This window comes from Mauremys reevesii, linkage group 1, assembly GCF_016161935.1.
Source record: "Mauremys reevesii isolate NIE-2019 linkage group 1, ASM1616193v1, whole genome shotgun sequence".
NCBI lineage: Eukaryota > Metazoa > Chordata > Testudines > Geoemydidae > Mauremys > Mauremys reevesii.
This window is the reverse complement of record NC_052623.1, coordinates 111,409,919-111,435,810: the sequence shown is the minus strand read 5'-3', so window position 1 is coordinate 111,435,810 and position 25,892 is coordinate 111,409,919. Positions and strand designations below refer to the sequence as shown.

Genomic DNA, 25,892 nt, shown 5'->3' with positions numbered 1-25,892 from the left:
CAATATCTCATGGGCATGGTTTCTGACACTGATAGAAGGAGCCATTTTATGCACACAAATAAAAAGCACGAGAGCTTCCAGGTATGACAGCATTTTATTTTAGACATTACTGAGTGTTTCTATGGATCCAGAGAATCAGCTAGGATTTTTCTCAGTTCAAGTATTCGGTGGCAATTCGGCAGAGGGTCCCTCACTCCCGCTGGGAGCGAAGGACCTCCCGCTGAATTGCCGCAGATCGCGATCGCAGCTTTTTTGGGGGGGGGGGGGGGCGTGGGGCGGCAAAACCCCTCGAGCCAGCCCTGTCAGTATGGTGTAAAAGAAATTACAGAACTCATGTCAGCAATGATGGGAACTGTGAATACAACATTTCCAAAGCTCTCTGAAAACATATTCCTAAATGGCAATACAGGCTTTCATTACCAGACCTTCCCCCCCCCCCTTACTTTTAAAATAACTAGGATTCCCCAAAGAACAAGGGAGTTACCTGGTTCATAAAGTCAAGTTGATTGCAGTTGGAGAGTCCAGACAATATTCTGATCTTATTTACAAGGTATAACCAAGATCAGAATTTGATACCTGTAGTATGTGTGGAATACACTTTGATTTTCAATTAGTGAGTCTAAATATAAAAGTCAAGCATGGACTATTCCAATGGATAACTTATACTGTGCAAAACTGGCTCTTTATGATGTAATTTGGTAAAATGTTAACTGAATATGTATTTCTTATGTACTGTTGTGCCCACTTAAAGTTCTGAGGTCTGTAGTGTAGGGCATGTTATTTGTCTGGCACATGTTATACATTATATAGTGCTGTGTACACTTATAGCACTGTGTAAATAATAAATTAGAATGAATCGGTAAGAATAAACTCTGTTGTCACGGAATGTGGGGGAGTCAGGGTCCTGCACCCCCGGCTTCCTGCGATTCACCAGGACTCTCAGCCAGCCAGTAAAGCAGAAGGTTTATTTAGACGACAGGAACACAGTCCAGGACAGGGTCTTGCAGGCACAGATAACAGGATCCCCCCTGTTAGGTCCATCTTGGGGCCCCAGGAGCCCCACAGCCCCCATTGGGGAATCAGAGCCCTGTCTGTGCTTCCCTTCCTTTCCCTGCCAGCTCCTGTCTGCCCAGCCCCTTTCCCGGGCCAGGAGGTCACCTGACCCCTTTGTCTCCAACACCTTCACTGGCACCTTTGCAAGAGAGGGGCCCAGGCCATCAGTTGCTAGGAGACAGAGTGTCAAGCATTCAGGTGCACTGGCCCCTTCCTCTGCAGCAATCACACACCCTGATCCACCACCTAGATATTAAGAACTGCACAGGGGCACTGAGGCACCAACACTGTATTCACAGACCCCAGTAAGAACAGTCCCACTTCGTCACATTATATTATGATATTATGCTCTGTCATTTTCCAGGATAAAACATGTATTTTTCCATAATCTGAAGATGTCAGTTCTATATGTTAAAACAGTGTGCTAGAAACAAAATCTGTTTTTTGTGCTAAATACTCACTTTTTCCCCGGCAGCTCCTGGGATGCCATTGATACCAGGTAATCCCTATGAAAGTACAACATCATTTGCAGAATAAAGTGAAACCCTGACAAATCTTTTAATCTTTGCCACTCTAAGCTAATGTATGCAATGCATTTGAACTTTTAAAAAAACTGACCATAACACTAAGAATTCATAGACTTATTTTCTAATAAGCAGATGCACAGTACAAACAGAACTGGCTAATTTCTTTCTTTCTTTAAAAGCAAGACGTTGTAAAACCACCATAAGAATGTTATGATCTCTGAGTGTTTTTAGGAAAATTTATGTTGCCTATGCTTTCCACATTTGTTCATTTCAGAAGCAGTATTAACAGGACGAATGAAATGGAGCAGCACCAATTGGGTGCTACAAGATCCTTGCACTCAAACAGGTTTAGGTTTTCTATTGGGGTGTATATGAATAAAAACAATAAAGGTGACAGTCACAATTCCCTTGCCCATTAGTTTGGCTTTATGAGGATAAGAAGGGGATAGAGAAATTGAATCCACCCCCAAAACCAGCAAACAGGTCATAGGATTTCAGCAGACTTTTATAGTTGCTATAGGCTGCAGCGTTGGCTATAGACCCCAATATGGAGGGGGTCCTAGTCACTTCATATGCATGAGTGTGGACCCAGTGGCCTCTTCCTTTGCTTGCCTCAGTGGCCTCTCCCTCTCCAGTCCCACTAGGCACAGATAGGTTGCACAACCACTCCCACACATAGCTTCTTCACCTCTGACTTGGTCCGACAGCCATACCACAGGTTTTAGATGGCTCTCTGCCCAGGGGTGAATTTCATCTTTAATGAACAACATACCCTTTGTCCTGGAAAACCCATTATTCCTTCTTCTCCTTTTTCTGCTGAATATGCGGGTGAGCCCTAGGAAACATTGCAGATGAACTTACATAGACCGTTATGTTTACAGACTGTATATATGAATGTATCTATGATGAGAAGAGCATTACACTGCATGCAGAGGCTGATAATAAGCAGAAGTGAAAACACCATGGCCTGTGTAAACATTAGACCTGAACCCGTAGTTCATACAAGAGCTAAAATCTCCTCTGAGTTTTGTCTGTTTGCATAATGAGAGTGCTAGGATCAGGCCCTTAGACAGATGAATACACCATCCCATATCCTTAAAAAAAAAAAAACTGCTTTTGTAGTTGCTTCTCTGAAGAAAACCCAAAGCAATTGTTTTTAACCGTATAACCAGTTAGCCATCTCAGATCTCATCCAAATCCTAGTTTCGAATAGAAAAAACACAGATATTCCACCATCCATATTTAATAAAAATGAGATAAGCATAGGCATTCTTCACTTTGCTACACAGGCATAAATCCAAAGTAATTCTACTGAAGTCAATGAAATTATACCTGTGTAAAACTAGTGTGAAAGCAGATTAGGATTTATAGAGAGCATTATCGACTATATATTAAAGGCAACACAGCTCTAATTGCAACCTCCCCCAGGGTGTCACATACCAAATGAACAGGAGGGTTGAGAGAATAGAGCCTTACGGAACCCCCTTATGGGAGGTCCTCTGGGCTAGTGATTAATTGCTCAAAACTACTCTTTACAACTGCTCAGAAAGTAGGAATGGAGCTAACCAAGAGCAAAACCATCCAGCTAGTCCAGGTTCTGCAGATGCATTAACAAAACCTCACAGTCTATGGTGTCAAAGACTGGTGACAGCTCTAAATGAAATGACAAACACACCTGACTATTGTCCACTTGACTACTGAATTCATCAACCAACGAAACCAAAGCTGTATCTATACTAGACCCAGGCTGGAGGGCAGACTGGAAGGGATCAAGAAAATTGCCACATGTAACCATTTAATGGAATTTTAAGGAACGCTATCTATACCAGACATAGTAACATTTAACCCTCAAATTCAAAAATCGGTTGTGAGAAAAGATCTCATTTTAGTTAGCCCATAAAAGTGATTGCAATGGGCATTCCATCCTAAATAGAATAGAATCATAGAATCGTAGGCCTGGAAGGGACCTCAATAGGTCATCTAGTCCAGTCCCTTGCACTCAAGGCAGGACTAAGTAATAACTAGACCATCCCTGACAGGTGTTTGTCTAACTGCTCTTAAAAATCTCCAGCGATAGATATTCCATAACCCCCCTAGGAAATTTATTCCAGTGCTTAGCCACCCTGACAGTTAGGAAGTTTTTCCTAATGTCCAACCTCAACCTCCTTTGCTGCACTTTAAGCCCATTGCTTCTTGTTCTATTCTCAGAAGTTAAGGAGAACAATTTTACCCTCCTCCTTGTAACAACCTTTTATGTACTTGAAAACTGTTATCCTGTACCTGCTCAGTCTTTTCTTCTCAGACTAAACAAACCCATTTTTTTTCAATCTTTCCTCATAGGTCATGTTTTCTAGACCTTTAATCATTTTTGTTGCTCTTCGGTGGACTTTCTCCAATTTGTCCACATCTTTTCTGAAGTGTGGCACCCAGAACTGGACACAAAACTCCAGCTGAGGCCTTATCAGTGCATATTGTGGCATGATATGGCCTGCCATGACTCATCTAAGGGATATGAAGAGAAAAGCTGATACATCCTGTTAGGTAGTTTTATTTCTATTTCGTACCATTTCAAAGGTAGAATGTACTAATATTAACCACAGTGCTAGACTTATTTGTCTTTGGTTTTCTTGACTTACTCGAGTTCCAGGTTCTCCTGTTTCTCCTTTTATTCCCTTTTCACCCTAACAATGAAAAAAAAAGAGGAAATATAAATATTCAAGTATGTTGTGCTTTCCCAAATACATCAAAGTTTGTAACATGAAACAGCAGGTATTTACCAAGAGAAAAAACATTACTATTGAGTTCTGATCAAGAATATACTTGTCTTATAAAATGCATGAGTCATAAGTAGTTTCAGTGTTTTTTATTTGATAATTTGTTGGGAAATGCTTTGATGTATTTTTTTTCTAAAAGAGATATGTTTCTTCATACTGCTCAGATTGAAAAAACATGCAAGTACCCCTACCTCACATTACAAGGCTTAAATCAGACTTGTTTATGAGGAGCTCAGATTCTGTGGTTATGAGTGCCACAGAAATGTCTCAAATAAATATAAATGTTCCCAACTCTATCCACTCTAGAGATGAGTTTAGCTCAGATTTTCTCTCTTCCTTCGCCTTATTTGAACTGTGATCAGCCTCCTCCACCTCCTTTTATTTTAATTTTTTTCCTGGGAGATGAAAATTATTTTGACATCACATTTTCTTTCCCAACAACATACATTTGTTTCCTAAGGCAGTCCAGGGAATGTGATATGTAACACTTGTTATAACCCCGCCCTCAGCATGGATGAGCTACTTCCAAGGAGCAGGCCATTTGCTCATCACAGTAACTCAAATTCTCTCCTTCAGTATATTTACCCGTATGCTTCTGTGAAAACACGACAATATCACTGACTGTTGGACAAATCATCAATATGAATGCTTTCTATATAGAATTTTGTGATCATTAATGAAAAAATATTAGTGACATTAAGTAGTACAGAGTTAGGGTTTGCTGGAAGAAGAGGAACAAGTTTGTCCAGGCACTTCAAGGGAAACATAGTAAATATGACTGTGAGTGATTTTAGCTCTAATACTCATAAGTCTTTCATCCCAAAAGGAATGGCAATCTTGAGTAGCAAAGGCATTTGTCTATGTGTTTGTATGGTAATCTACTGCAGATGCTTTCTCTCTCTTTTCCCTAATATTCACTATTATGTTGCAATTCCTCCCCCCACCCCCCAAAAAACCCACCCCACACTTGAATAAATACTTATCTTTGTTTATCTGAATTCAGTTCAATACCCCATATGCTTTTACACAATGTTTTTAATTACCTTGTATTGTTCTTCTAGGATTATGTCTGGGGGAACTTCCGTCAGCTCCGATGGAAGCCCAGGATGGCCCGCTGGACCTTTTTCACCCTGTAGGAAAACCATAGAAATAGGTTTAGCAGCAGCTAAAATAACTCTTTAAATTGTAGACCTGCATTGGATGCCCAATTTGCTACTAAAATTTAGGACTAGATCCTAAGTTGGAACCAATTGGAGCTACATGGATTTACACCAGCTAAAAGTTGAGCTGTATAAGTCTAAGGCTATGTCTACACTACAGCCTATGTTGGCAAAACTTATGTTGCTCAGGGGTGTGAATATTCCATCCCTCCTGAGGGACATAAATTACACTGACATAAGTGTTCATGTGCACACCTGCTCCCACCAACATAGCTTATGCTGCTTGCAGAGGTGGTTTTTTTATGCCAACGGGAGAGTTCTCTCCGTTCGGCATAGAACATCTTCACCAGATGCACTACAGTGGTGCAGTACAGCTGTGCCGCTGCAGTGCTCTATGTATAGACATACTCTAAACAAGGTTATGGCAAGAAAAGAATTAGATTCATACTAAGCTAAGAGGTGATAATATTTTCCATTGTAGTACATACTTCTAGAACAAACTGTCAAAATTCTTCTTTCACTCTGATCTAACTCCATTGATTTCAATAGAGTTTCTTCTGATTTGTACTGGTATGAGAGCACAGTCAACCTAGGGCATGTTTACACTTACCTCCAGAGCGATCGATCCAGTGGGGGCTGATTTATCACGTCTACTGAAGACGTGATAAATCTACCGCTGAGCGCTCTCCCGTCGACTCCAGTACTCCACTGGAGCGAGAAGTATAGGCAGAGTCGATGGGGGAGCATCAGCAGTCGACCTACCGCAGTGAAGACACCGTGGTAAGTAGATCTAAGTACGTTGACTTCAGCTACGTTATTCACAGAGCTGAAGTTGCTTAACTTATATCGACACCCCTCCTGGCCCCCAGTATAGACCAGGCCATAGACATGTAAAAGACCATTTGGCTACAACATTTATTATTGTGCTTATCATCACTTTCAAAGCGAATGAATTTTTACTATAGTATATCATCACAAAATAATATTGGACCGTAATTTAAACAAGCTCTTTTATAAAGGTTAAGCACCACCAATTTATCTTATTCCCATACTAATTCACTGGTTTTCCTTTACCTTTTCACCTTTTTTTCCATAAAAACCCAGGCCCCTGTTGCCCTGCAAAGACATTAAGTCAGCATAAAATAATTATACAATACTTCTACAGAATAGATTTAAATTAAAGGAGCTCCAGAAGTACTTAACCAAAGGAGTGTTTCAGGGTAGGGATTCTTAGGACATCATTGCAGAATTATGATCACATAACAGTCTAGGTCTAACTCAATAAGTCATTTTGGTTTAGCATTTAGAAAGAAGGCTGTAATTAAAACCTCATGTTGACAGCACCGCCCCAGTGTTTCCTCTAACAGGCATTAAGTCTGTCTTTTCTCTGAGTAACAATGTGAAAAGACTGCACATTGCATCTGGGGGGGCTTTTTAATAGAACTACATGTTAAATAAAATTACCTAAGTACACTGCATATTGGAACTATGAACTCATGTATTTTCTCAGATAAAATATAATCTGAGATATATGAACAGATTCTTTGATCTGGGGAGACTACTGTGCCCACACCAGCAGTGTAATCTGGCTCTAATGCAGGTTTAACCATCCCAGGGAAGATTTCCCCAGTGTAAGGTTAATTTAAAGGGTATGTCTACAGACCTTTTTGGAGTGAGTGAGAATAAGTCTCCCAGATCAAGCTAGCTGGTCCACACTAGTGCTTTAAAAATAGCTGCGTAGACAACGCTTTGAAGTTGCACTCTAGCTGGAACTCAAGCTCTGAAACCATCTTCCTCCCTGTGCTTCACAACTCACAACATCTTCAGTTTACCAGGTATGTCTGTAATCACTATAGTCTGCAGACCTGAAGAAGAGCTCTGTGTAGCTCGAAAGCTTGTCTCTCGCCAACAGAAGTTGGTCCAATAAAAGATATTACCTCACTCACCTCGTCTCTCTGTAATAATTAAAGGCCTGACTTAGCACACCAACTGAAGTCAGTGATATCTATCCATTGACTTGGATCAGACCCTATGAACCCAAAATGAAATATGTGAGGACAGCTCTTCAGAGAAAGACTTACTTGTTCTCCTGGCAAACCTGGTAGCCCTTGTGGTCCCTGTACAAATACAATTGGGGAGAATAAATCACCTCTCATTAGTGCCTTTTCTAGTAATACTATTTTGAGAACATCAGACACTTTACATGTGAAACATAAGGATACATTCAGAATGTACTGTATTCATTTAGCATTCAGAGAGTCAACAATACTTAATATATTAACTATCTTTATTGTACTGTATGATATTGAAACATGCTAGTTTAGCACATTTGATCATCTTCCTGGCCCTAACGGGATACGAGGCTGCTAGTTACTTGGAGCCAGTGGAGTTACTTCTGTAGCTCAATAGGAACTTGTAGTTTTCACAAGACAATATAATTGCAATAATACATGTGATACATGCTCAAAGGTCTTGATTCTTTTTTGCAATGCTGATCACTGGAGAATGAATGTCACATACTGCCTTTCACTTTTGAAATGTAATGCCCTCTTTGGTTTTAAGAACACCTAGTTGCCATACTTAAACCTGTTAGCTACTGTACAACTACTAGCTCCTAGTGTACAAAAAAATAGGCCCTGCTAGCTTGATACTTCTGTCAGGTTAATTTCATAGAGTACATATTTTAAAAATACTTACTTTCTTTCCTGGATTTCCTGTTGGACCAATGAAACCCACAACACCAGGAGCACCTTGAGGTCCCTAGAAATACCAAAAATGACTTAAAAAAATGAAACAAACCAATAATGGATTTTGTTTTGGTAGCTGCTATTATTAACATATTGATAAATCATCACATTTGGTGAACAGCAACTTACTGGAAAGCCCAACAATCCCCGCTCGCCAGGCTCTCCCTAAAGAAGACAAAAATAGTTAAAGATACAGTAAGTACTTGTATACGACACTAAACGATACATCTTCTAGCTCAGGGATTTTAAAAAGGCATTCCTTCAGTCATATCAACTATTCTAAATAATCAGAACGTAGCATAAAAACATGACACAAAAACTTTAAATAAAGATAAATTCAATATAAATATTGATATAGAAAAGCAGTTCAATTTTATTACATGTTAATTGTATACTTTCTATGTACAGTACAGTTATATATATTATGACTGGGATTTTCAAAAGGTGGCTAAAGGAGTTAGGCATCCAAATGTCATTGAAATGAAATGGGAATTGAATGCCTAACTTCCTTTGCAAATCCCAGTTTATAAATTTAGATGATGTCTAACAAGGATATGTATGTATCCTGAATTGAAACAAACTAGTTAAATGAGGACTCTCTCAATAGATTGCATTTAGAATTACAGTACCAAATGATTGTTTCTTTGAAAATTTCCATTTTTAAAACACAGAAAACATTTGGAGCATACTGTTTTAGAAACCACATTTTTGATGGCAGAACACGTTGATGGAAGTTGGATCCAAAACCATTTTGGGACAACAGTTCACATACCCTTACTCATTTTGAACAGCTCCTTACTACACAAATATCTTCACTGAAGTTAGTGGGATGATTTATGGAGCAAGGTAAAATCTAATAGTGTATGGCTGTCATTATCTAACTGTTGGGATCAGATACTCAAAATGAACTAATGCAAATGATTAATTATGAACACTATAATTAGATTTCAAAATTATTCTAGAAGGAACAGAATACTATCTGATTGAAAAATACAAGATACCTATTAATGTATTATCAAAAATAATAAACCACTGGTTACCTACAAATGTTGGCATCTAATCATTGGCACAACACATTTTGCTAATCTTTTCCACACAGAAAAAGAAGAAAGTGAAAATCTAGATCCAGATTCTAGCCCCCTCTTTGGCTGTTTTATGATGCTCCATTGGTACAAATCAGCCAGAAACATAGCTTATCCACCTATCTGGGAATTCTGCTTGCACAAGGGAAACCCCCAGATAATGCAGAACTAGTATACCGTATCTATGTGACCCTTCTTCCAACTGTGGGAGAGAAAGCATGGCTAGGGTGCTTCTGGACTCAGGCTATTCCTGGCTGTTGGAACAGCCTATTTAGGTTGTGAGCAGCTGGAGGTAAGTTAGAGCATCCTGAATGCTGCTCTAATTTACAGTGGGGACAAGACTGTCCTCAGGCTTGTCCCAGAATCCAGGAACCACAAAGCAGGTTCAAAACTCCTTTTGTACAGCCCCTTCTGAACTGTGTTGAGCACAGTTTGGACCCACCTTAGAATCTGGGCCATAAATGGTAACGTACATATATTACATTGCAAATTATCTAGCCACTTATAATAATTATCTAATACTTTAAAACTATAAAACATTTATATTTTTTCACATATAGATACACACACACTCACACAAGTAGATTTGTCTGAGCTAGGTACAGCTAATATCAAGAATCTATATTAATAATATTTAGCTCTTATACAGCTATATCAGAATCTATATATACTTATAATATAAATACTTATATTATATACACTTATATTACAAGTCAGCTCAACTCCTGCAGATCACATGAAAATTATGTGGAAAAGGAGACCAAAAATATACTTGTATTCAATACTCTGGAAAAGGAATTATGCTGCTGGGAATGACGCACGTTAAAGTTACAAAACTTTGAAGTAACCCCCTGAAGGCACTGGACACCATTTCAGCTATAATGCTTGCACACATCACATTTTAAATACTACATTGGAAATGTTTCCAAAACGAGAAGACTGTGGGAGATTTCCAGCACACCCATAGTCAACATGTAGCTGGAGGTTCTTTGTTATGAAGAAATTGGAAAGGCCCCTCTTTCCTGGAAGTCAGCTAGGGTTCATAATACTCAGGAGAGTGTTGCAAAAGGCATGTAGAAACCTGGCTTAAAGATGGAAAAAACCCACCCCTCTATCAAATTCAAGAGACGCTGCACATGAGAGCTCATCAATTCACAAGTGATAGATACATACCCTGAATTTGCTTGCTAGCTCAGGAGTCATTACAAAAGGTTCCCCCTTCTGACCTTTTGGTCCTTGGATTCCCTAAATTGATAAAACAAAAAGAAAAAGGATTTTCACATCTATGACTATTTATATATTTAAAGTTATGAAATATATCTGACAGCAATTTCATATGTATATGCACACGACAGTGTGTGAACAGTGACTATGCCTAAATGTGGAAATTCATGTTACATGTACAAAGCTGAAATCATCAGGATCATATGAGTGAATTGTGCAGGAAGCAGGCAAAGAAATCTGCCCTTAATTAGGAATTAGGTTGTGCGACCTCAGCATAGTCCCATTATGTGGGCTGGAATAATGACTGCAGTCCCGCCATGCTGCTTATGTGGGTTGGTAAAGCCACTAGATCCAAATAATGAATGGTTTGTGAAAATTATGAAAAATTTTCCTCAAAATTTTGATTTATTTTTATGAATGCTACTCTTTGGTGGATAGACTATACAGACCACCTTGTGGTTCCCTCAAACCACCTCCCTGTGGGACCTATATGATGGAGAAGGTTTTGAGTAGACCTTTCAGATCTTAGTGAATTTCGTAGTTTTTCATGACTAATGTCTGTGGCAAATCCATACGGGTGCTGTGTTAGGTCATCCCCTGTAAGTGGAGTGTTCTGTGGATAATTAGAGGGTCAGAACCAAAAGCACAACTAAAACTCATTGGAAAAAATAATTAAAATGTGAGATAAACACAGAGTGGACAGGGAGTCCCGCTTAAAGATTTTTCCATTTTGGTCCTGAGAATACTACAGTAAAATTAATCAAAATGATGACTTTAAGTTCATTCATTCAGCTACTTACAAAAGAACCAGGTTGACCGCTGCGCCCCTGACTTCCTCGTTCACCAGCATCACCGCTGGTCCCATTGCAGCCATCGTGACCTGGTTTCCCCCTTGATCCTGGCTGCCCAGGATGACCCTGTGGAGAATAAAAAATGTGTTTATCTATCCATCTGTTCCTAGTTTCCATTTTCCAGTGCTCATATAGTTTTTAAACATTCTCATAATCAGCCCAAGGCTTAAATCCATGGGAAACTACAATTTTCAAAGAAAGGAACACAGTCAGTGCTTTTTTTTTATATAGCTGCAGCTTGAACCAGATGCCCCAGACAGCATGAAAAAAGTCAAAAGCAAAGGAAAGGGTAAGACAGCTATGCTCAATGCACTTTCTGTTAAACACAGAGCTAAACCAACTAAGGACTTTTATACGGGGAATATCAGGGCCTGGGATTATTGGAGAAATCAGTATCTCGGCGTAAAAGACTGGGAAGAAGGGTTTGTTGCTGGCTTTGAACAGATTCCATTCTGGGGAAAAAAACATAGCAATTGTTTTGGAGCAGGGCTGGGTGTCATGATGCAGCTGTGGCATTCACATGGAGAGAGAAAAATAAGCAGCTCAAGCCAAAGGGGTATGTGGCATTGTGGAAGTAACACTATCAGAGTCGTGAGGTATTGGAAGGGAGAGAAAAGTTGGTCGTGATTCAGCTCTCCCTTAATCTGGACATACTCCACTGTAATTCCATTAATTTCACTGCCATTACTTACTCCTGATTTTCATCAATGTCAAATAGAATCAGAGCAATTGTGTATTTGCTTTGAGCAGCTCTCTACTCTATGAAACCAGAAAGAGAGGAGCCAAGTATACTCAGAACCCCATCTTTCTTCTCCCTTCTCCACCCGCTGGAGCTGTGCTTGCCTTTCCACTCCTGTTCCCTCATCTGAAAAGAAAGAAAACTCCTTATTGCTTGCCCCCAGTAAGCACCAGCATTCCTCCACTCCTCATCAGCCTCATGATCCTCACCTCCCTCTTCTTGGCCATCAGCCTCACATCTCTGCACTCAGCCACTCTCGGGTTCACGTGAGTTCCTATTTACTTCCAGATAGTCACCAATGGTTCCTGGCCTGAGGCAGCTGGTTGGGAAACAACAGCAGCGGGAGGCAGGATACACTGAGAGTGCAGGTTGGAGGAAAGAGGTGGAGCTATCTAAGACTCACTGCAGGCAAGTGTCCCAATATAGCCCCATTTTCTTGTATCCAAAACACCACCCTCCTCTTGCACAGACATCAGCTGTGTGTATGCAAACCCCACTGAAGTCAGTGAAAGTTGTATGCATGGACTGATAAGGACCCTTGGCTGCGGTGCTTCCACTGTGGAGGGAAAAGAGTCTTTCTGTCTTTGGTTTTCAGAGAGAAGAGGAAGAAAGAGTGTGAGTGAGAGAGAGATTCCTCTAAAACAAGATTTGGAACATCGCTGGAAGCAAAGAGGGTGAGAGGAGAGTGAATGTGCATGTGTGGGTAGTAGAGAAAGTCCCTGATGTCAGAGGGCACTGCAAAGGAAGTCCTGGGAAATCTGTCCAGAGATTCCCGTGACTCAGATTTCTTTGCTTATTATTTTATGCCACCAGATGTAAAGTAGAGTAAGCTGCATTTGAACTCTTTCCCATGAATGGACTATGGTTTTCATATTGGAACTTTTCAATGGTTTGTTACATGGACCATGACAATTTATTCAAAGTTCTACATTATTGAAATACCTATGAAAGCTTTTAAGATCGTATCACTCACAACATAACTAAAATTAATAACCACTCAGCATCCTTATAACCAATGACATTTTCAAAGCACTTTACAAGTATGAAATAACAACGGACCTGATTTTGTCCCCCTCCACTGCATGATGAGGGGAGGCTAAATACATGGATCACACCTCTCCTCTGCAGAAGAGCATGCTTAGCTCAGCAACCCCCATAGACACACTACAGATGTCCTCCTCTTTAGCCCTTTTTTGTGGGTTTCTCTACGAGGGGAAGCAACTGAATCCTAATGATCTGAGATGATGATAGATGAGGCAGAGTTTTCTTCTCAGTTACATGTCTGCAACTGCATTCATTTTAACAAGTCTGACTGATCGCTATATTTGGGGTCGGGAAGGAATTTTGCTCCAGGAAAGATTGGCAGAGGCCCTGCAGTGTGGGGCACGGGTCACTTGCTGGAGGATTCTCTGCACCATGATTTGAGGACTTCAGTAACTCAGACATAGGTTAGGGGTTTGTTACAGGAGTGGGTGGGTGAGATTCTGTGGCCTGCATTGTGCAGGAGGTCAGACTAGATGACCATAATGGTCCCTGCTGACCTTGAGTCTATGAGACTTGAGTTGGGTTGCCTGCATGTAACTGAGGACAGAATTTGACATAAGGGTTTTAATTCAGTAGGGTAATTTCAGTCCAATCTAAAATGTTTACAGTGAATGGTAAACAACTCTCAGTAAACCTTGATATCTAATGTATGAAATGAGTGACTACTTACAGGAACACCATCTGCACCAGGGAAACCAGTTACTCCTGTTAGCCCCTAAAATGAGACAACACAATTTAAAACAAAGAATTATCCCACTATTTTCTTCTTTAGATGTTACATGAAAGATGTGAAGCTTTGAAATTACCACTTCTCCTTTTGGTCCAGTTACTCCAGGTCGCCCTCTTTCACCTTTGTGACCTTTGTGACCTTCTAAACCTGGGATACCCATTAATCCTGGTGGTCCAGGGAACCCCTGAGGTCCAAGTAGTCCTGGTTGACCCTGAGGAAAGCAATAAAAGCATTTCTTCAGGAATGATTGTAATACACAGGGATCACCAATTCAGCTCTATTATAATGGAATTTTCCCATCCCCTTAAACAGATGAAAAAAAACCCTTTCAACTCTTCTTACTCTGGCAGGCTGGGTTCTTTGGTGAACATCATATGACAGCAACACACATAGAAGCTACACAACAGGCGATTGTATTGCGTATGACAAAGCAAATGCTTTAAAATAAAACAGCACTCATCCTAGAATAGTCACTGTTATGCTATGAAAAGAATGTTATCTGCAGAATAAACAGCTGGTTTCTGTCCAGCAAGGCCCAAAGCAGATGCAATTACAGTGCACTCCAAGTAATTGAGATGTACTTAATTGTGAAATCCACTTAATTGGTATGTTTCTCCCAAATTGAGCTAGATACTTAACAGCAGGAATTTCTGTTTCTTTGGGATGGTAATTCCCCTTAATTATGATGCCTGAAGATGATTAGATGGGATTCAGATAGGAATAGGTACTCAACTAGGGAATGGTAATCACATAGGTTGAAGAATTGATCAAAGGCTTCTCTGTCCTCAAAAAATCTCTTCTGGTGTTGGTTCAGCAAAACAGCATTAATGATGTTATTCAGGCCACTTCAAACTTTGCTTAAAATTCATTCTCTTGAGGCTGGCAGAATCACAAGGATCAACAAAAACCAACCAGCACTATACGCTTCTATTACATTTCAATTCAAATTGCGGGGAAAAGATCTCTTTGAGACTTAGTCAAGTGAATCAGCAGGTTGGAGATTAGTGACATACAGCATTTTGAGAACCATTGCAAATATAAAATGGCTTCTTAGGGACTACTGCTGTGTACTTAACATATAATAATTAACAACAATCTTCTTTTAACTGGGAAATCTGCTTAATCAGGATGACCGGCCATCCAGAAAGGCAGTGCTTAATTTGTAATGAAATTGAGCTGGGGCTCAAGCAATTAGGTGCCAGGGCTCTAGCCATTTTTTTACTTTCATAACTGATGCAGCAAGCCTAGAGGTGCCGGTGCTATGAACTGCCAAACCTAGAGGTGCCGGGGCTCAGCCTTGGAAAGCCCTGGCACAAATTAAGCACTGTAGCAAGGCATCCTACAAAACCATACAACTAACATATACACAAGTGTGTACAAACGGAATGAAATTATTAGTATAATAGAGATCCTTCACATATTCCCCATTTCACTTCTTTGAAACTATTCCCCCCTCCAATAGATAAAATACATAAGGTTATAATACATCAAATATTCCAATCTTTTGGTCCTGTAAAGACTATTGGTGCCATTGTCACTTAATGCCACTGGGCTAGAGAAAGGAAAAGAAACAAAACTGATACTGGATCACTTTCTTGGATCCAGAAAGTAGTCAAAATGCCCAACAATATGCTGTTGAGTTTTAGGCAATCTCCTGGTTTATTTTTATTTTACACCATGGGCTCTGTCTTGTGACTTGTGTGACATACTTCACAAATTTTCTTTCTTCATTTTCACTCCTCTGTTCATAACTACATTCTGTCTATTGTAGCCCTTCAGAGAAACACTCCAGTGGCTTTAATAACATAAACAAAAACAACCCTCCCAACCAAAATATGATATATGCTTGTGGTATAAAAATGATCAATCATAAATGAGTATTCTTAGATCTTCCATATATCTTTGTTTTCACTTTGTTCACAATTATTAACCAAGACCCAAGCTAGGCTTTTCCCTTCTACTATGACTTATTCAGAAAAAAAAATATATCACCACGCAGGTAGGTTTTGTGGCTAAAGCACTGGCTTCTTCACCCCTACCACAAAGGTCTGAGCGTGATTTGTACATAGAATCATAGAAATGTAGGGCTGGGAGGGAGCATGAGAGGTCATTTAATCCATCCCCTTGTGCTAAGGCAGGACCAAATATGAGAACATCCCTGACAGGTGTTTGTCTTACCTGTTCTTAAAAACCTCCAGTGATGGGGATTCCACAGCATGCCTCGATAACCCATTCTAGTACTTAACTATCCTTTCAATTAAAAACCTTTTCATAATATCTAACCTAAATTCCCTACAGGAAATCCATTATGTTATTTCAGCCCAGACCATATTGAGGAGCTGACATAATGAAACCATCTGCAAAATTCAGTGCAATTTCTGCTTGGAAAGGGGCCAGGAATGAGATGGTTTACAGCTGGATTACACTTTATTCCTCTGGATCTAATCACCAGTATGGATCTCTTGCACCTTATTTTCTATCCTGTTTCAATTAATCTAATAGAACCAATTACTTAGGAGCGGTGCCAAAGGATACAATGGATCTAAATATTTAAATTGTCATAGTGAAACAGCTTCCATCCTTTACATACAACTCAACAAGAATGTAATGCAACATCCTGCTTTTTAGAGCAAGTCTGCTTTATCAGCGAAGCAAAACTGGGATTATTTGGCTATGGGAGGTGAATCTTTCTTTTGTGTCAGCATATTAAATAGGAACAAATACACATGTAAGTTAAGGGCCAGATACTTCACTGGCAAAAAATGAGGGAGGTGCTCAGATGGACAAAGGGACTAACAAACACTTGAGCAAGAGGCAGCTCAATTCCTCATCCTGCTCACTCCTACCTGCCCCCAGTGTGTCGCTATCTACAGACAGCAGAATAACTAATAGAGCCACACAAGGAGGGTGGGCTCTAGGATCAGGAATGTGGAGACATGCCCACAGCCATACCTTTCCCCCTTTATATACTATGGCATAAACTCTGGGTGCATAGGTGTCAGGTCAGGGGGTCACATGCCATGAGTAGCTTGTGCAGGGTACTGATTGATATTTCCAAAGCAGTAGTGTCTCCTTGTACGTCTGTAAGCACCCAAATCCCCTGTTCTTCTGCTTCCAAGGTGCATAGACCAATGCAATGCCAGACCTTATGGAAATATCTTAACTATTTGTTTAAACTTACAAACACTGTGTGACAGGGTGCTGAGTAAGCCACTCCAGCTCCAATCAAGGGGAATAGATTGGGGCTGGTTGAAGAGCCCTGTGTCTGTCTGGCAATGAGAAACAGCTGCTAGCCTAATCAGCCAGGGGCTATAAAGGCTGGCAGACAGGAAGCCAGAAGCGGAGGGGGAAAGAGAAAGCACAGGCATGGAGAGGGGTGGGGTCCAACCTGGCCCTCTAGTCTGCTGCTGGCAAAGTTTGGCTGTGAAAAACCTGTCCCTAGATCAGGGGTCGGCAACGTCTGGCACGTGGCTCACTAGGGTAAGCACCCTGGTGGGCCGGGTCAGTTTGTTTACCTGCTGCATCCACAGGTTTGGCTGATGGCGGCTCCCACTGTCCACAGTTCGCTGCTCCAGGCCAATGGGGGTGGTGGGAAGCGGCATGGGCCGGGGGATGTGCTGGCAGCATTGGCCTGGAGTGGCAAACTGCAGACAGTGGGAGCTGTGATTGGCCGAACCTGCGGATGTGGCAGGTAAACAAACTGGCCCGGCCCACCAGAGTGCTTACCCTGGCGAGCCAAGTGCCAGAGGTTGCTGACCCCCCGACCTAGATAGTAAGGTGGTGGTGGTGGTGGTAAACAGTTATAAATAAAGAGCACTGGTCTTTGCATCAACCTGAGGCCTCCCTGACTGATTTGTGAGGGAAGCAGGGGCAGAAACCAGAGGGGCCCAGCTTATGCCTTGCTACACACTGCTTTAAAATATAATGCTTTATTAAATATTGATATTAAAATAACTGCAAAGAAATAACCCCATAAAAGGCATAAGGCAGAGCCTCAAATAATCTCTTAAAGTAGATGCAAATCACATGCTAGAAAAAACAGAGCACTGTGCAAACGAAGTTTGCAATCCACAATCCAATTGTATAATCACATCACCTGAGATAGCTCAAGTTTCAGATTAAATTTTGAGCAATTTTAGTAAAATGGATCTTTTTATTGAGTCACATTTAGAGAAATAACAGATTCTATATATGGAAAATGCTACTTGGTGTAGCCACTGAAATAAATGAAAGCCTGGCTAACCCAAGTAACTTCCACAGTCTAGTCAGCCACAGGAAGCAGGTAAACATACATACGCACATTTCCTGGACACTAGGTTTGCAGACAGAATGCCTTTTGAACATCAGATTACAACTTCCAACAAAATGCTCACAATGGACCAGATCGCAAAATGTGCACAAAGCCCTGTGTAGGGGGTAGTATGGTGGCACACCACCCCTGTGGCAGCATCACAGGAGGCACAATTTTGTCTTTCCATTAGTATAACAAAGATTGCTCTTCGCCACCAACCCTGTTTCCAGTCCTGCTCCACAAGCATGTGGGGGTGTGGGGGTGCTGGGCTTTGGCCCTGCCTCCTCCTGAACCTCTCCTTGCTCCCTTTCAGGTGATTTGTTCACTGGAGAGAGGAGGGGGCCTTGCATTCACTATCTCATGTCAGCGCTGCTCACCATAATAAATTATTATGTACAACAAAGATATTATAATTAAACCTTGAGGGGTCACTGACATAATGAGATTATGAGTTAACTCTGGAGAATACAGCATTATTGTAACAATATACTGATGTGTGCATATTTATTTTGCCAATATGTAGCTTGCATTGTACTACATCCATCTTTTCTCCACTTTCTTTATTAATCCCCTTGTGCTGTACATCAAAGATGTGGCCACCTGTTAACTAGAAAGGTTCAGTCAGATAAAGGTCTAGTCTGTCATGTTTTAAATGGCTGACAAAATATGAATAACATTATCAGATGCTGAAACTCGTTTTTTTTTGTCATCTATTTTAAACGTCCTTCAAAACATAACCAATCTTCAAACTTCAGACATTCAGAAACTCTTTTGGCCTTTCAGCCGTTTCCTTGCATGGAGTTTGGTTTCACCAAAATTAGCTTGTGATCTCACTACTCCTCTTCACACTGATTCTATCCCCCAAGCCCAAGTTACAATATAATGCTGCCAGCACTGAGCAGTACTACTCACCTCTTTATTATCGGTGGAGCCAGTAATGCAGCTTATAGTTAAGGTTGCCTAACACTCTTCATTATAAGCATCTGAAAGCACAGACTTATAACGTTAACTGTTCTATGCTGTGCATCAACCTGAATTTTATTGTAAAGATTCAGCTAAAATGGTTCCACTGTTTCTGACAAGATTAGGGAAAAATACACTGTCTTTCTCATGTTGAAAAATTCTTATAACTATTTTGTTGAGAAGCTCTAGCATAGTAGTGGGCAACCTGCGGTCCGCGGGCTTCACGCAGCCCATCAGGGTAATCTGATTGCAGGTCGCAAAACATTTTGCTGATGCTGACCATCCGCAGGCATGGCCCCCCACAACTCCCAGTGGCCACGGTTCGCTGTTCCCGGCCAATGGGGGCTGCAGGAAGTGGCGGCCAGCACGTCCCTGTGGCCCGCACCACTTCCCACAGCTCCCATTGGCCAGGAATGGTGAACTGCGGCCACTGGGAGCTGCGGGGGCGGTGCCTGCGGACAGTCAACATCAGCAAAATGTCTCACAGCCCGCAATCAGATTACCCTGATGGGCTGCATGCGGCCTGTGGGCCACAGGTTGTCCTCTACTTCTCTAGCACCTTCATGCTCTGTAGCAAGGGCTTGAAGTTTGGTGGAAGGTGGGGCTGTCCTTGTGTCAGTGATGTCCCCTGAAAATTCACCCAAATTTGGCCAATGTATAAACCTTTGAATAAAAATCTCATTTTGCACATGCTCAGTAGAGGCTTGTTAGAATTTGGTAAGAAAATTCTCTGAAGATTCCATCCACAAATGAGCACGCTCTAGCTCAAGGCTCCAGGAGCTGACCAGTGCTTACCCTGCAATTGCTCCTTCTGGCTGCCAGGGACCACTGCGGTGCCAGGCACCAGTACTGAGAGCAAGAAACTGGATCCTTTGTGCTCTCAAGGTCTCCATTCTGGCATCCAGGCAGTATGGAGGAAAAGGAGGAAGCTGCCTCACTGTAATGCAAAGCGTGAAGAATGTGGGATGGACAGGACAGAGGTAGAGCAGAGTGGGAGGTGTGGTTGCAGGAACCAGAGGGTAGTGAGGAGCATGGAGGAGGGGGAAAGGAACTAGTTGCAGTGGGTAGGAGCATAAGGCGAGGGGGCAGAAGCTGGGATGAGGACAGTAGGACAGAGACAGGTTGTGGGACAGCAGCAGAAAGTTCTACAAGCATTAGCGCATGCTATCCTCTGAATCTGGAATTGAACCAAAGTCCTAAATCTTTACATTCCCCAGCTGCCAGAAAACAGGCTGTAAAACCCACTGCATTAGCGTGTGTCTCATTCCTTCCCTAGTGCCTACTCTATATAGAGGATACAGCCTAATATTGCTTTCAGTCACTCTGTTAGCTCAAATGGTGCAGTAGATCTAAATGTCCAAACCCTGATGATGATCCAAGTTAGAGAGCAATTTGATTAGACATAATAGAATTTTTTTCGGGGGGAGGGAGTTATATTAGGAATTACATTTCAAAAATCTATGTTAAAAGAATGTTAAGGTTGCAAAGTCAAGTACTCAAATTAGGAAATGTTAGAATTAAGGTTGCCCATGCAGCCTCAATTTGGCCCTTTTGTGCATATGTGGTAAGAAAAGTCTTTAACTACATGATCACATACTACCTTTTTCACAGGACCACTGCCTCTTTCAGAGCACAGAACGCACAGTGCTCTGGGGATGAATCAGGGTTGTGCAATGGAAGAGACTATTTTCTGTAGGACCTCTTATTTTGCAGAAATTGTAAGGTGTGTAGTAAATGAAGCAGGGGGTTGCAGAAAGAGAAATTATGATCTCCTGGTTAAGGAAGTTAAATGTCATCCTGGAGAACTGGATTTTAGCTCTGCTTCTGCAAGTGTTTGTAAGTGAGCTGTAAGTCACTTAAACTAAAAATTTCACAGGTGGCCACTAATTGTTTTTCTTATATTCTGGGTGCCCAACATAGGATACCTGGGGTCTGATTTGAGGAGATGCTGAGCACTCACAACAGCAAGTGAAATCAATTGGAGTTGTGCTTTAAACATATAGTACGCTATAAAACTGCTAGGTACTCTAAAAAGTCAGGGCCTATGTATCTCAAGTTGGGCACTCCAAATTAGTGGACCCTTTTGACAATTTTGGCCTTAATTTCTCTGTTTTTCAGGTCCTCATCTTTGAAATGGGAAGAATACCACCTAATTTCATCAGAGTGCTGTGAAGATAAATAATCCACTAAATGAGACAGTGGTCCTATAGGAAAAATAGTATGTAACCATGTAATTAAAGACTGTCATAAGGCTTACCCACAAGGGGGGTGAATTAAAGTTGCATGGACAACCTTTATTGTGGCATTTCCTAACTTTTGAGTGCTTGATTTATACATTTACAGGATTTTATAGCCAGAAATGACCATTAGATCATCTAGTCTGACCTTGTATAATACAGGCTACGGAATCGCATCGAGTTACTCCTGTATTGAGCCCAGTAACTTGTATGTGACTAGAGCATGTCTTCCAGAAAGGCATCCAGTCTTGATCTGAAGATTTCAAGAGATAGAGAATCCACCACTTCTCTTGGTAGTTTGTTTCAGTGGTTAATCACCCTTATTGTTAAATACTAGCATAGATTTTTAACAGTGAGTGTGAGTAATCATTGGAGCAAACTACCATAGAACATGGTGGATTATCTATCTCCCAATGTCTTCAAATCAAGATAGGATTCTTTTGCATCCATAATGTTGACTTTTCAACCATAATATTATTTTAATATAGGTTTTTTGGATGCAATTTCAATAATGACACTAGTGGTAAGTTTACATACTAGTGTGATTCACATTTTTTTATTGTCCACCGCCCTCTCTAATATAGCAATTTGAAATATTGCTGAGGTGAAACGATTTTATTTCAGAAAATAGGTTACATACTACCTACTCCTCATCACATGTAGACTCATGGGTTTACACTAAGAGGCTAACAAAACAGTGTCCATCACATCATCTAATAATGACTTTTGAGACGGATATGCAAAGGCAAAAAACTCCTAGGAAAATGGCATTCTTGAAGATTAACAATGGGGTTTACTATACTCCTCTGTCAATTCTTACACAAAACTTCCATCCCTGTTCAGATGATTTAAACAGTCACCAATGGCAGGATACATTCCTTAAGCAGGCAATTCCTGCTGTGTTCTTCCCATGACTTAAAATAACTAGAAGAGATCTCACACAATTAAATTGTCCAACACAGGCATGTGCAGAATCTATTTACAATAAGTAAGGAGCAAAGGTCAGAAATTCTAGGAAGCCTGGAGGAATTCTTCCCAGAAAATGTTTGCAATGTCTGACGCAAATTGGTGCCTGGTCAGTACATGAGGTACATGAAAGAAAGTGCTCTCAGGGGTGTGATTTAATTTAGTGATAACTTGGCATTCCGTAATTAAGCCCCAGAGAATTATGGAAAGACTGAACAGACTTCCAAAGTTATATTGCATATCCATAAGCTTTAGACATTTTTTAACCTCCAATTCCTTTAGGACCACTCAAGAAGAAGAGAGCTCATGCTGTGAAGCTTTCTTTCCCCACTGCTAAATTTAAAAAGTTAAACAAAGGAACTGTTATGATTATTATTAAACATTTACACTGCGGTAGTGACTAGAGGCAAACCAAGTTGAGGCCCCATTGTGCTAGGTGTTGTCCAAATATATAGTAAATGACAATCTCTGCTCCAAAAGAGATTATAACCCTAAAGACAAGATGTCATACATGGAGGAGACAAATAAGCAGGACAGCGTGTGGATGGGGAGAAGGTGGCACTTAACTAATAAGGAGAATTAGAATAGTTGTCATAGCTTCACCATACTTGACAACATGCTCCATCATACTTCATTGTAAGTCTATTCTTTAGCACTTTCTGGTATAAAGCCAGTGTAGTGAATCTGATGACTCATTCTTCCTCATAACAGAATTACCTGGTAGTCATAGGTCATCTTAGGGTGGGAGAGAAGAGACCAGGTTAATGCCCTGAACTTTTTAAAGGGTCACTTGTGGAAGATAAATCTTGCTTCCTGTGATACTGACTATATGTAAAGGCATCTCACCATTTCCTCGGTGCTGATCTGAGTCTTTAGTCTTGCCAAGAAAGACAGTCAGGTGGGACTTCGAAATGTTGAGGGGAAAACAATCTTCATAAGAACTGTAAGGAGGATGGCTGGGAGAAGGAAATGGTAGGGAACTACTAGATCTAATGCTAGTAGTTGTTTGACAGCTGGTCCACCATGGGAGAGGAGAAAACAAGCATGATAGGAAGCCATTCACTAGGGATGGGAATAGAAAGGGTCACTAGGAAAACAAGCAGTGTCACAGTGAGGAAGGCTAACTCAGGAAAGAGCATCCCAGTGGGTGCATGAAGGAGAAGCCGCACTGCAAACCAGTTCTAGCAGGGCTAGTAGAAAGCCACTGGTAGGAAGGGGCAGAGGAGATCAGAAGCAGAACATCTCTGAAATCAGAGAGCAGTTCAGAAGGGGCCAAGGCTAGGAAGATCAGCCTGTCAGAGAATGAAAATTACATGGATGCAAGGTCATATATTTACAAATTTAGGTCCTTGATAAGCTGTTACAAGTGTTCCATAAACGTGCACCTCTGTTGTTCATTTACTTTGCCAAAAATAGCACTAACAGGAGAAACCAGGCTATGAGTGTAAGGACTGTTTCAGCTTTGAGGGAGCCGCCACCAGAAAGGGGAGCTAGAAGTAATCTTCTGGACCAGCCAATTTGATAGTCGCCCTTTCAGGAGGAGCCCTTAAGTGTGGTGCTGGATAACTATGGACACCGCTAGCTAGAGGGGAAGATGCAATGTAAGAGTCTCAGAGAGAACAACAGACAATGCCCAGTCAATTCCAGCCACAAGAGGCCTGAGCCCCAACAGTCTTTCCCTTTTGGGATTCTCAGCGTAGGAAATAACTCACATTTTTTTTGCATCACAATCCTTGCACACCAGGGGCATACGTGTGCACTCTTTCTTTCCTCTCACCGTTACTGAAAACTTGTTTTTCTATTAGACACACACATATCAGTGGTTACTGGGAACACACCAAGCACTAGGGCTGGTTTAGAAAGCACCTGCAGTGCTTGCCTTTGATTGTGTGTTATGCTGGACACATTGTCAGGTACTCTGTGGGACTGTCACCACAGCATTTATGATGACCCAGAAGAGAGCATTACACTATTATGGCCTAGGATCACAAATGCATTAAATTCTACACTAGTTACCTTAGGTATAATAGTTCTCTCTGTAAGAAATTATACCTCACAATGGAATTAACAAGGTGATTTGTAAAACACAAAACAACAAAAACATGAATATGCAATCAAAAATGTTCCCATCTGGAATTCATAGCTCTGGAATAAAGAGTATAATAAATAGCTCATTTATTGGAAAAATATTTTAGGCATGTTTCAACTACCGGAAGTTTAGTTTTAGCATGATTTTAAAACAACCACCACTTTTGCAGCCCCCACTGCCAGAAGGTCAAACAATATAAGATTTAGTAAAACTCCACCAGAAAGTTAAATTTAAGTACTGTACTCATGGTGAATCACACTCAACTGTTAATAATGTCAACCATTGAGGAGAAAACATACCTGGGCACAAAACAAAACAAAACAAAACCAACCAACCAACCACCAACAACAAAAACAATGACTTTGCTTTTCTTTAGTTCATCATAAACTTTTACTTCTATATAATCAGTACAGCAATAACTATTAATTTTAAAAGACCCCTGTGCATTGACTTTCAGTAGACTTTTAATGCAAGCATGAGAATTCAATAATTGCCACTAGATGGCACTCACTGTTATCATTCTTGACAATGTACATAAACAACAACGGTGCACATTTAGGAAACATGCATACCTAATTTTGAACTCTGAGACTGCCTTGGTAAGAAGTTAGACCGCAACAAAAATGTGTTGATACTAAATCCTAGAATGCAGGAGAAGTAGGATGTTTCTGCTAAAGTGACCAGCTGTGAAATAGTTAACAATGCTGTACTAACTGTGATATAGAACTGCATGGCTTTTATTCATTTCACTCCAAACCATACAGCCTGAAGACTTTGTTAAAATGAAAGCTTTTTTTACTGCCAAAACTGATAAGGCCAAGCCTTTACCATGGCACACAGGCTTAATCAGACTGATCGTCTTTGTCCATTATATCTCAAATGTTCTGCTTTTAAGGCTTCTTCTTTTTCAAGGGAAAGACTCAGCTTTCTAGACCAGGGAGCAAAAATCTTGTTTATTTCTCCAGCAGCAAGTTGGTTTTAAACTTCACATCAAATACCTGCAAAAATTAGTATTCCCACCCTCACTGCTCTGAGTTGTATTCTGTTGCTAAACTGGATTCAGCTACTGACGTCATGTGCTGTAGGTCACCAGCCCTCCAGAAAGATAGTGTTCTATGATCTAACTTGCATGTCTGGTAATGGAAATGGAGCAAATATTTGACATTTACCTTGAACAAGTCAGCATTTGATTCTACAACACTGGTGCAGTTCTGAGAGATGAAGTAGGCCTAAAAAAATAGAACAGAGGCAGCTCTCCCTATTCTTAAATTCCCCTTTGATGCTTTACAGAGGGTTATTTGTCTGAATATTTCACAGCCCGACTTATTTCCTGAAAAACAGACTTCCCTCTCATTTAATAAAAAAGCTGTTTTTTCACACCAGAGAATGAAGAAAATGTAAATTCAATTAAATTT

The 25,892-nt window shown here is 40.8% G+C and overlaps 1 protein-coding gene across 4 annotated transcripts in view; it reads right to left on the bottom strand.

Annotated features, from left to right (window-relative positions):
* Positions 1–25,892, bottom strand: part of COL4A2 (collagen type IV alpha 2 chain) — a 216,200-nt gene that overhangs the window by 66,491 nt on the left and 123,817 nt on the right. For all 4 annotated transcript variants that reach the window (XM_039517786.1, XM_039517789.1, XM_039517800.1 and 1 more), the window contains exons 5-16: positions 14,008–14,142; positions 13,872–13,916; positions 11,368–11,484; positions 10,517–10,588; positions 8,391–8,426; positions 8,212–8,274; positions 7,596–7,631; positions 6,589–6,630; positions 5,398–5,484; positions 4,217–4,261; positions 2,353–2,415; positions 1,515–1,559 (exon numbers count right to left, since the gene is read on the bottom strand). In XM_039517786.1, the coding sequence (XP_039373720.1) occupies positions 1,515–1,559; positions 2,353–2,415; positions 4,217–4,261; positions 5,398–5,484; positions 6,589–6,630; positions 7,596–7,631; positions 8,212–8,274; positions 8,391–8,426; positions 10,517–10,588; positions 11,368–11,484; positions 13,872–13,916; positions 14,008–14,142 (786 nt within the window). The remainder of the gene's footprint in view (positions 1–1,514; positions 1,560–2,352; positions 2,416–4,216; positions 4,262–5,397; positions 5,485–6,588; positions 6,631–7,595; positions 7,632–8,211; positions 8,275–8,390; positions 8,427–10,516; positions 10,589–11,367; positions 11,485–13,871; positions 13,917–14,007; positions 14,143–25,892) is intronic.